General features: G+C 41.6%; 1 protein-coding gene across 3 annotated transcripts; it reads left to right on the top strand.

Moving 5' to 3' along the window:
- The first annotated feature begins 373 nt into the window (after positions 1-373).
- Positions 374-10,224, top strand: LOC113072697 (calmodulin-binding transcription activator 1-like). 3 transcript variants are annotated; one of them, XM_026245661.1, is made up of 13 exons: positions 374-729; positions 1,027-1,217; positions 1,335-1,413; positions 1,517-1,798; positions 2,780-2,794; positions 2,952-3,182; positions 3,651-3,829; positions 5,287-5,530; positions 5,968-6,039; positions 6,726-6,925; positions 7,130-7,204; positions 7,537-7,567; positions 9,286-10,224. In XM_026245661.1, exons 1-13 carry the CDS (start codon positions 583-585, stop codon positions 9,316-9,318), a joined length of 1,779 nt encoding a protein of 592 aa, XP_026101446.1. In that variant the 5' UTR covers positions 374-582; the 3' UTR covers positions 9,319-10,224. The 3 variants fall into 3 exon arrangements, with proteins under 3 accessions (XP_026101446.1, XP_026101447.1, XP_026101445.1); XM_026245660.1 differs by lacking the exon at positions 7,537-7,567 and adding an exon at positions 6,241-6,261 and having other exon boundaries at positions 375-729; XM_026245662.1 differs by lacking the exon at positions 7,537-7,567.
- Positions 10,225-10,746: the final 522 nt, after the last annotated feature.

The raw sequence follows: 10,746 nt of genomic DNA, 5'->3' as shown, positions 1-10,746 counted from the left end.
GTGAACAGACTCTGTGTTCACGTGTTGCAGCCAGACTCTTTACTGAGTTGTCAAACAGTGTAATTTTATGTACATGACCTCTGAACGCCACTTCTGACATTTTCACCAGGCAACCAAAAACATCTGCCTGCTTTGTGATATTCGTGGCTCTCTGAATTAAACAAATATATATTTTAGTCCAAAAGACATACATTTTGCTTACACAGGCAATTTAGATTTTATTTCTACCTTGTTGCACTTTTGCCATCTCTCAGTGTGCCTTTCCGTTCATCAGAAAAACTGACACTGGAGCAAACCACAGCCCAGGATGCCCCTGTCGCTTGGTTACCGTGCAGCAGCAGGTTGCCACAGAAACAGGCTAATACTGTATAGTACTGGTGCTATACTGTAGTTCACCTGTGCTTGGTCCCAGTACTTTACTCCTGCATCTCTGATTGAAGAAGAATATATTTCGGACTTATTTTCTTTTAATTGTACATTGAATCCTTTACTTAAGTTGGAACCCAAGTTTTCTACTTTTTTTTTTCTACACTACTGTGATTAAACTGATATTAATGTTCCTCTGCAGATAACCAGTTCAGAATGTCCATCCTGGAGCGGCTGGAACAGATGGAGCACAGGATGGCTGAGATGGCTGGTCAGCAGCAGCAGGGCAGCGGAGGAACAGCAGGGACTGGAGGGGCAGGGGGAGGAGGAGGTGGAAATGGAGGTGTTAACAGCCAGTCTCAGGTATAGTATCAGTAATTGTTACATGTGTGATTAGAATGTATTTTAAAACAGCAGCACATATGTTCAATCGTATATTAAAGTCTTTCCATCATGGTACTTAAAATGAAATTTTAAAATGCAAATAATGTTTTGCTAACAGTTTTTGCTTCTGATACTTCTGAAATCATAAAAAAAAAGCATAGTTATTATGGCTGCAGCTTTTCTGTTTGAGTCATAAAAACTATTGCAAAAAGCAGTGGATTGTGACCATTTGTTAGTAGTTTGTGAAAATATCAGGCCCTCCATTTTCTTCTGCAGTGTGTCTCGGGACAAGCAGGAAGCTCTTTTGAGAGTCGTGTGGTTGTTGTTTGTGAGAAGATGATGAACAGGGCCTGTTGGGCCAAATCCAAACATCTGATTCACTCCAAGACCTTTCGGGGCATGACCTTGCTACACCTTGCTGCAGGCCAAGGCTATGCCACCCTCATCCAGACTCTTATCAAATGGCGGTGAGTTAAGAACACTTAGACCTGTCTACATCTATGTGTATATATGTTTTAGCTGATTTGGTGTTATTTCCCCTGTCATTGCTAAGCATGAGACATGGTATTTGTTGTCTTATCCAGCACGAAGCATGCAGACAGCATTGATCTGGAACTTGAGGTGGACCCTCTCAACGTGGATCACTTCTCTTGTACTCCACTGGTGTGTTCCTCAAGCAGTTTTAATTGAGCTTAGTAAATTTGGCAATCAGCTGTACCTTTTTTTGCTTTTCCCATATCAATTTTTCTCTGTTTCCTTGCTGTAGATGTGGGCTTGTGCATTGGGTCACCTAGAGGCAGCTGTGGTCTTGTACAAGTGGGACCGGAGAGCACTGGCCATCCCAGACTCTCTAGGGCGTCTGCCCCTCTCCATCGCCCGTTCCCGTGGCCACACCAAGCTGGCAGAGTGTCTGGAGCAGCTCCAGAGGGAGGAACAGCAGCAGCAGACCCCATCCTCCTTACCCCCTACCTCTAGCATGTCTTTCTCTCCCAATCCTGACATCCCCACCTCTAACAGCTGGATGGTCAGCTGGGGCAGCGACAGTATGGTGGCCCCCAGCGGGCAGAACACTGGTACAGACACCACTACTGCAACCCCTTGCACCAACCAGAACCTTGGTGAGAACCTCTAAAGTAGTTAGCAATCTGCTAACAAAAAGTTGCTAAATGCATAAAAGCTAATTTAAGCTAAGCTAATTTACTTAGCCTCAAGTTGTTCCAAACCTGTATGACTTTCTTTCTTCTGTTGAGCACAAAGGAGATATTTTGAAGAATGTTGGCAACCAAACAGTTGATGGCAGCCATTGACATCCATAGTATGGAGGGAAAAAAACAGTGGAAGTCAATGGCTAAGATCAACTCTTCTGTGACTTAAATGTCTTTACTGAGAGCGAATGAATCTTGAGGAGGTTGACAACGTTAAACATTAACAGAAAAATGTACATTAAGTTCAACAAAAAAAAAAGTAATATATCGGAAAAAAAGAAAATCATTAGCGAACAGCAGCATTTAACCAAACAATTTGTTATAGAAAAGAGGAGAAATGCCTGGGACATCTGCACTCATCTTTTTGAACTAGCTCATTTACACACCATCTGAATGAACTAATTCACTAAAATTAATCAGACTTTCCAGCGCTACATATGAGACAGAAAGGGGTCATTTTAGGAGAGCTCACTAAGTTGTAAAGGCTACTTGTTAAAAAAAAACACTACTTGTAGCTCATTACTGGAAAAGCTGCACTATTTAGAAAACAGATGAACTTGCTTTTCTAAAAAGATTATAACACATTTTCTTGCTTAATGTAATACCTTATTACATTTGCTTAAGTGAACTCTTGCTGCATAATCTAATTCCAACTGTCTTGTTTTTTAGATTATCACTAATAGCACCTCAGAGTATCCATGCTCTCCTCTGAGTGCAACTATCTTTCTCTTTTGTGCCTAGATTTAAGAAGACCAAGATCAGAGCCCTCCAGCTACTACAGCAACGAGTGCCAGCGGGACCTCCCCCTTGCCAAAAAACACAAGCCCAACCCTGAGCTTGTGCAAGCGCAGCTGGATAAACCCATGTCTGTTTCCTTGAACATGGAACAGCAGACACATAAACTGTCAACCAGCCCAAAGACCCTTTTTTCCACTCCATCCAGCCCGGATAAGAGTGTCTCTGAGGAGGGTTTGGGGACAGTGGGCATCCAGCAAGCCAAGATGGCCTATTACCATGGAGGGCATAAATGGGGGCACTAGAGAAGGGCTCAGAAACAGTGGCATCAGCGGCATAGGGAAGGAGAAGTTGGCCAGTCGGTTGCGACAGCGTGGCGAACCCCTCAGCATGCTGGGAATGGTGGAGAGAGAGATAGTTGACACTGAGATACTTTCTTACAAGGAGGATCTAGAGAACCAGGACTGCCTCTCTCACATGGAGGACCTGCAGGTGAGAAAAGTGCACATAAGCGAACTCATACGGTGCCCTGAATGGCACTCGCTCACAGTCAGCCAGCCTCATGTACACCTGTACTGATACATTTGTCACTAAATAGACTCTGCAAACAATCACAGCTACAAGCATAGAAAGGCCAAGGGGAATATGGAACACCATCCATCCTGCTGTCATGTGAAATCACCATTAGAGAGCGGTGGCCACGGCCCTACTCTCTGCCAAGACCTTTGTCACCACAAAATACACTTCTGCCATTGATTTGTTCCCATTGCCAGGAGTTAGTCCAGCCCCATACATCTCTGTCACTCTATGGGGATAGAGGGGCTGTAGTAGTGTGTTCCTCCAAAGTAAACATCCTTGCGCTTGATTGATCTGACGGGTTTGTGAGTATGTGTGCATTTTGTAACAACAGAAAGTCTGTGCTTGTGTAACACTGAATGCATGTGTTTGTGTTCCTCGCAGGCGAATATGATGAGCCTGGCAGAGCACATCATTGATGCCACTCCAGAGCGTATCAAGCGGGAACATTTTCCAACCATGGAGTCTGGTCCTCTGGACAACAGTGGGCTCACCAACACCATGAGCTGGCTAGCCAGTTACCTGGGAGACGTGGAACACCTGCCCAGCATCATCCACTTTAGGTTAGTGGACATCATTACTTTAATATACATATGAACTAATATGCAGTGACCAGCTGGTGAATGCAGAATTTACTAGCTACTCGTTTGTCAATTCAAAAATAGATTTTGAATAAAAGTATTTTCAATATTCAAAGATTTCAGAATTTTTCAATAAAAAAATATAAAACACCTTACGATGTATGTGAAAAGTCTCTGAACAAGTACATGAAGCATTGATATATAGCATGAACCAAAAAGGGAATGATGTAGATATAGTTCTAACTCTTTTTGAAAATTCTAAAAAGAAATAAAGAACTTTTAAACAATTAATTAATGAGAACATAGCAATAAAAATATTTTAATCTGTTGAACTTTTTTCATTAAAGTGCACTGAAAAAATGTATCAAGGTTTTAAAAAAATATATTAAGCAGCGCAGTTACAGTAATGTTTTCTACAATGTTAATATGTTTTCAGCATTGATAATAGTAACAACTGCTTATTGAGCTCCAAAACAGCATATTAGAATCTTTAGATATTTCTGAAGAAACACGTGGCACTTCAGGAATAAATTACATTTGAAAAAAAAATATATATATATTGTGACGAGTCAGCTGCCTCCTCCCTGATTGTCACTGGCACCCCGTCCTAAATCGCCGCCCTTCACCAGGCTCCCGACTGGAGTGGGTGTGTGAGAGGAGGGGCGCTGGACGAGTCAGGGCTGGCGGCGTGTGATGGGGCACACCTGATGTGAATGGAGCCTCATCCCCGCCACTGTTTAAAAGCTCAACGCGCCTCTCCTCGGGAGACCGGTCTCTTCCCCGTGCATACACACTGGTGTCCTCGTGGGTCCAGGAAGGGTGCGTTGAGGGACTCCCACGCCACCAAGACGTGAGCTGCCGGACCCGCGATCCGGATGGGAACCGCACCCGTATACACGGCCGACGGGCCAGGATGCCGGGCCGTCCATCCCCTACCAGCGCCGCGGCCAACGAGAGAGACGCGGCCGCTAGGAGAAGCCGCCGCCCCTCGCGCCCCGGACCGAGGAGGGGAGCGCGTGCGGCCACCGGATTCCGCCCCTTACCTGGACCCTTCCTCAATGAACACTGCCCGACCCACACAAACCCCGCAGCACGACGAGGACACCAGATTCCCTGTTATTTTGGACACTTTCCCCCTTTGGCCACTTTTATTCCCTGTTATTTTATTATTTCTGTTAATAAAAGCCTCTCTGAGGCCTGACGCCACGCCCACTGTGTCTGTCTTGTGCTCCTCCCGTGACAATATATATATATATAACATAAAAAATCCTTCCAGGCCTCAAACTTTTGAACAGTAGTGTGTATATATAATTTATATAAAATATGACATTTTTCTCAAAATAATTATACTAAATATCAAAAAACATTCAGAGAAATAACATTTATGTCTAGACCCTGCTAACTCCATGTCTGTATGTGTGTTTTGTTTCTTTGAGCAGTCCCATATACAGTGAACCCCTGACGCTTCCCTCCAACCCTAGCCTGAGCCCGGGTAACTCGCCCATGCGTGAGGGCCCATTTGAGAAGCCGGCCTTGCCTGCTCCATCTGAGTGGAGTGAGTTTCTCAGAGCCTCCAACAGCAAAGTGGAGAGAGAGCTAGCCCAGCTCACACTGTCCGACCCCGAGCAGAGGGAGCTCTACGAAGCTGCACGGCTGGTGCAGACCACTTTTCGCAAGTACAAGGTACAGGCCAGGGGCTCGGGTGCTATGCACTGTGTTGATGTGTGAATAGAGACAGGATGTAAATGTCTATGCACAGGTATTGGTAGGAACCCTCTGTCTCCTTCCTGCTTTGTCCTTCCTTATGAGATCATAAACACACAGTCACAGATTAGTCAGTCCCCACAGCATCAGCATGGGTAAGGTGGCTTAACCAGCGCATGGCCTGGCTTTATATAAGGAGTGATTGCTGCCTGAAATGTGTTCCCACAAAGATTCACCAGATGGCCAAACTGACACTTGTGCTCAAGAGTTGTCTGCTCTCTCAGCACCAGCTGCAGCTATGCAAGAGGGGTGTCTTTTCTCTATCACTTTCATTCTCCTGTAAGTGAACAGCCTAGTGGGCGTCTCCCAAGTGTTGCCCGCTCCTCAGACTAACCAATTTAACTCTCTTCCTGCAGGGACGCCCACTGCGCGAGCAACAGGAAGTAGCCACCGCTGTCATTCAGCGCTGTTACAGGAAGTACAAGCAGGTAATCCTTTAAGATGCTCTGACTTTGCTTTTCCTGCCTTTGCTGGATGTCTGCTTAATATGTCAAGCTCCAGCAAATGCACTTGAGTCAATTGTAAGGCCTCCTGTAATGGGAATTGTTGTTTAAAGCTCTTGGAGAGCTCTTGTTGCAAGGTCATACGGTTTCCCATTCATGACAAATTTATATTTTTCCCCTTGCAAGCTAACATGGATAGCCTTGAAGGTATTTTTCATACATTATTTAAAGCAGATTTTCTTTTGTCTACACAAATATTAAAATTGATTAAATAACAATGGCCACGTACACACTGTGCCATACATAGTTGCAAGGGATGCTCCATATACGGTGGACTAAAGAGGCCAATCAGATTGTTACTGGAGACCCCCAGATAGCTGCAAGATTCTTTAGGGGGTCCACAGAAAATTTTAGAGGGTACACAATGCAAATGAGAAATACAAAACGTATATTAGAGCTGTCACAGTTAACTGTAAATCAGAAAACTGTCAATTCTGAAGGGATAATCCACCGAAAAATTACAAATTTGGTATCATTAACTCACCTTTGTGTTGTTAAAATGTGATTGGCACTTTCTAAACTTTGCAGTGTGTATGTGGCCAATGTGCGTTGAACAGGGCAGAATTATACTTTTGTCATTAATGTCTTCATTAATGTGTTTATATTATCAGTATGCACTTTATAAGAAGATGACGCAGGCCGCCATCCTTATCCAGAGTAAGTTCCGCAGCTACCACGAGCAAAAGAAGTTCCAGCAGAGCCGGCGGGCGGCCGTGCTGATCCAGCAGTGCTACCGCAGCTACAGGAAGTTTGGCCGGCTGAGGCCCCACCACAGACCGGCCACCGCAGCACTGGTCCAGCACAAACTCAGGTAGCACTCAATACACTGCCATGTGATTAATCACTCCCTCTTAATACGGTCTGAATCTGATTCCAACTGGTGTTTGATGTTTTGAACTCGGCCAATAGCTCATATGAAACTGTTCCATAAGACATGCCCTGCAAGATATCTTATCCATGTATAAGATGTAATGTGCGAAATTAAATGTGTTTAAGTGCGATGTTTCTGTTTCAGAAGCAGTCTTCTCACAAAGAGGCAGGATCAGGCCGCCCGCAAGATCATGAGGTTCCTCCGCCGTTGCCGCCACAGGTATTCTCCCACCGCCACATCGCCCTCTACTGGCCATGCCATTTATCCACTACCTGAAACACAGCTGAGACACATGTGACACTTGGAAAGCTTCATGTTTTGTTTCTGTATTTTCTTTTATTTCTTTTTTTTTTCTTTGTTGTGTTAAAACTATTTTATTTCATAATAACGGAACTTATTTTCATCCTTGAAAGTGTGATTCATTATTCATGAGTGGATAAGTGAGAGGTGCTCCTCCCTTTCCTTGGCTCTTTTTCCTCACCCTCCTTCTCCATCGTGATATCTGCTGTGTGCTAATAGCTGTTTGGTGTTGTTTTGCTGTTAATGCAAAGCCCCTTGATGGACCATAGACTATTCAAGCGGGTGAGTGCAGCCTTAGTGATTCAGTATGTCTCCCTTTTTTTCTCTCTCTCTCCCTCCTTTTCGCTCGTTTCTCACACACACACACACACACACACACACACACACACAAAGACCACCTTCCTATCCCCTCTTGCTCCTTCATCACCACTGCTTGATGCCTGCTTGCATGACAGCAACCAACTGGACACACAGATGACTGAGATCAAGGGCCTGAGCATATGATCGCCATCAGGATCTTGGTTATGTCTTGCTATACACTAACCACTGAGACAATACATTAAACAAGCACCTTTTTCTCCTGTCTTGATTATTTAAGTTTCCTTTACTTCCTTTATTTGTAAAGAGAAAGAGATAAGATAGACGGAAGAACAGAAGGTTGTTTGGTTTAAACGATATTGCATGAATATATGATAATGAGTCTTGCTCTGAGGCATGCTGGGGAATGTGACCCAGAGAAAACTGACTGCCTCTCTGGCTTGTGTACTTTTGTTCTGACTAGTTCAGCTAAAGCCTGTATTATTGCACATGCTGCAGTGGGAACTGACTTTCTATCTCTCTTAAATTTTTGGTAGTAGATATGATATCTGTGAACAAAAATATCAAAGTTTAGTACAAAAACTAAGTTGGTCTATATTTCATCACATGTTTGAGCAACATATTTCAAAAGAAAGTTGACGGAATAATCAGCAGACAGCTTTAGTTTCTTGTCAAACGCGTCGAGATGAGAAGGTTTCAAAATTCAGATTTTGTATTATATGAAATGCACACTATTTAAAGCTTTTTGTCCTATATTTCTACTTACTGCAGAAACTTACAAGGTGAGGCAATGAAGAAAATGGGACAAATCTTCATTGAACTTTTGCTTGGAGCACTGGCCAGAAGAGTGTTCTTTCAAACAAATTATGTTATTATAATAATTATTATATTAAATTAAATACACTACTGGTTTCCAAAAAAATGAAGAAATTGTTCTGAAGCTCTAAATTAAAATATTGGAATTATTTTTCAAGGATCATGTGACAATGAAGCCTGGAGTACAGATGTTGAAAATTCAGATTTTCTATCACTGGAACAAATTACATTTAAAATATATTAAAATTTAAAACAAATGCAGATTTTAGCTGGCTAAGTGTTCCACATTTAACTATGCAAAACTCATAACAATCAATCTTCAAAAATGTTTTGTACACACTGTGCTGGATATTTAAAGATTTCAGTGGGTTTTCTTAAAGGGATAGTTCACCCAAAAATGAAAATTTGATGTTTATCTGCTTACCCCCAGGGCATCCAAGATGTTAGTGACTTTGTGAATTTATATTATGTATACATATAAATATTTTATATAAAAACAAAACATTTTTCTTATAAAATATAACATATAATATAGACATGCATGTGTGTGTATTTATTAATACATAATAAATATACACAGTACACACACATATATTATGTAATTAAACACTTTTATTTTGGATGTGATTAATTGTTTGACAGCACTATTTATATACAGTGTATGACAGGGACAGCCATTCAGTTTTATTGTATGGAAATGAGCAGCTTGGACATTCTGCTAAAAATCTGCTTTTGTGTTCTACATAAGAAATAACTACTCTTTTAAACGTTTGCTTGATCTGACCTTCTCTGCTCTCTGAGATAAAAGCTAAATTGACTTGAGATGTGAGATCTGTGTCCCTCAATATCTGTCTGTTGTTTTTCAGAGTGAGAGAATTGAGAAAGGCCAGGGAACATGAAAGCGTCCAGAAGAGCCCCCTCACAGTGTGACATTACTCCTCAGACTCTTCCTTTCATTTTTTCAGTTTCAACCAGAGACGTTTTACAAGAGAGAGAGAAAAAAAAAAAAGCAAGAACACTGCAACTCTTACTATAACTGTATGACTGATACTTCGTCGAACAACTTTGTTTTTCATATCTCTTTACTCCTTCTATGTTTCTTTTATGAAGGAAAGAGCCAGCTGCTGTGGATGAAAACAAACTCTAAGGATGTTGTTTTAGGAGGAACAACATTTGCTTCGTGGCATTTTTTGCACTTTTTAATGGATTGATTTGTTATTTTGGATGAGCATTAAATGTTTTGTTACACAAGGAAAAATAAGGAATGGAAGTCCTGCTCTTCAGTTGCTCGTAAAGAGAAGATGAATGAAGAAAGGAAGAAAAAGAAAGAATATGCCAAAATATGGAGTTGACACAAACATGGCCGGACCTGTTCCGGGAGTATTTGATTGTTTTCAAAAGATCACAAGATGTGTTTAGTGGGTTACCAAAAATGCCGAATAATTCATGAATTAGTTTTTTTACATGCTTTACTCCACAACCAAACAAATTAGTCAGAAACTTCTTCCGGTCTGTCCCTTACAGTTGCCTGTCTTCTCTTAGCTAAAAGGGGACTGGATAGCTAATGAATGTAAGAGGGATATTAGCAGGTTTGCGTGATGTGTCAAATACTGATGTCATTTTGCTAACAAGACGTGTGGAAAAAACATAGGTATACATACAATTTTAATCAACAACCATTTTCAAATTGATGAAATTCAGCCAGTTCAAAGTTAGCAAGACATCGTAGAACAATGAATCGCTCCAGGCAGATCTTGTCTTATGCTTGCTTGAAACTAGGCCACAGTCTTTTTATTTGTTTAGTTTTTAACTACATGAATGTACTGGAGACACCACGTCATCACCTCTGCCCATCATTTACTATTGGCAAGTTTGTAAAGTTTTCTTTTGTTAATCCAATGTTGAACAGTCACTGGTGAAGCTTTGGTTCAGTTGAAAATCAACTTGAGAGGTTTTCTAAACTGTTTAAGGGAAAATTACATGCATTGCCTTGTTATCTTTGACATACTTTGAAGGGTCTCAACACCCAGGGTTAGACTAGACAAATCCATATTTTTGACAATTGAGCGGTTCCTGTACATAAAAAGGGTTGCTGGTATGCAAAGTAAAACATTTATCTAAGCCGGATTGTATTTTAGAAATATATTATTTTACTCATTGAAAGGGATCAAAACAGATTGGCGTCAAAATCTGAATATTTGTATAGTTTTGTTTGAATGCCTAAGAAGTATGGCTGTATCGTTTGTACATAGTGTAAATACCGGGAATAAAGTCAAGCTACTGGATGTGCATGACGAAAACGAACAAAGATACAAAAAAGAGTTCAA

Source organism: Carassius auratus, unplaced genomic scaffold (assembly GCF_003368295.1).
Source record: "Carassius auratus strain Wakin unplaced genomic scaffold, ASM336829v1 scaf_tig00009933, whole genome shotgun sequence".
NCBI classification, from domain to species: Eukaryota; Metazoa; Chordata; class Actinopteri; order Cypriniformes; family Cyprinidae; genus Carassius; species Carassius auratus.
The sequence above is the reverse complement of the archived record's forward strand: the minus strand, read 5'-3'. Positions and strand labels throughout refer to the sequence as shown.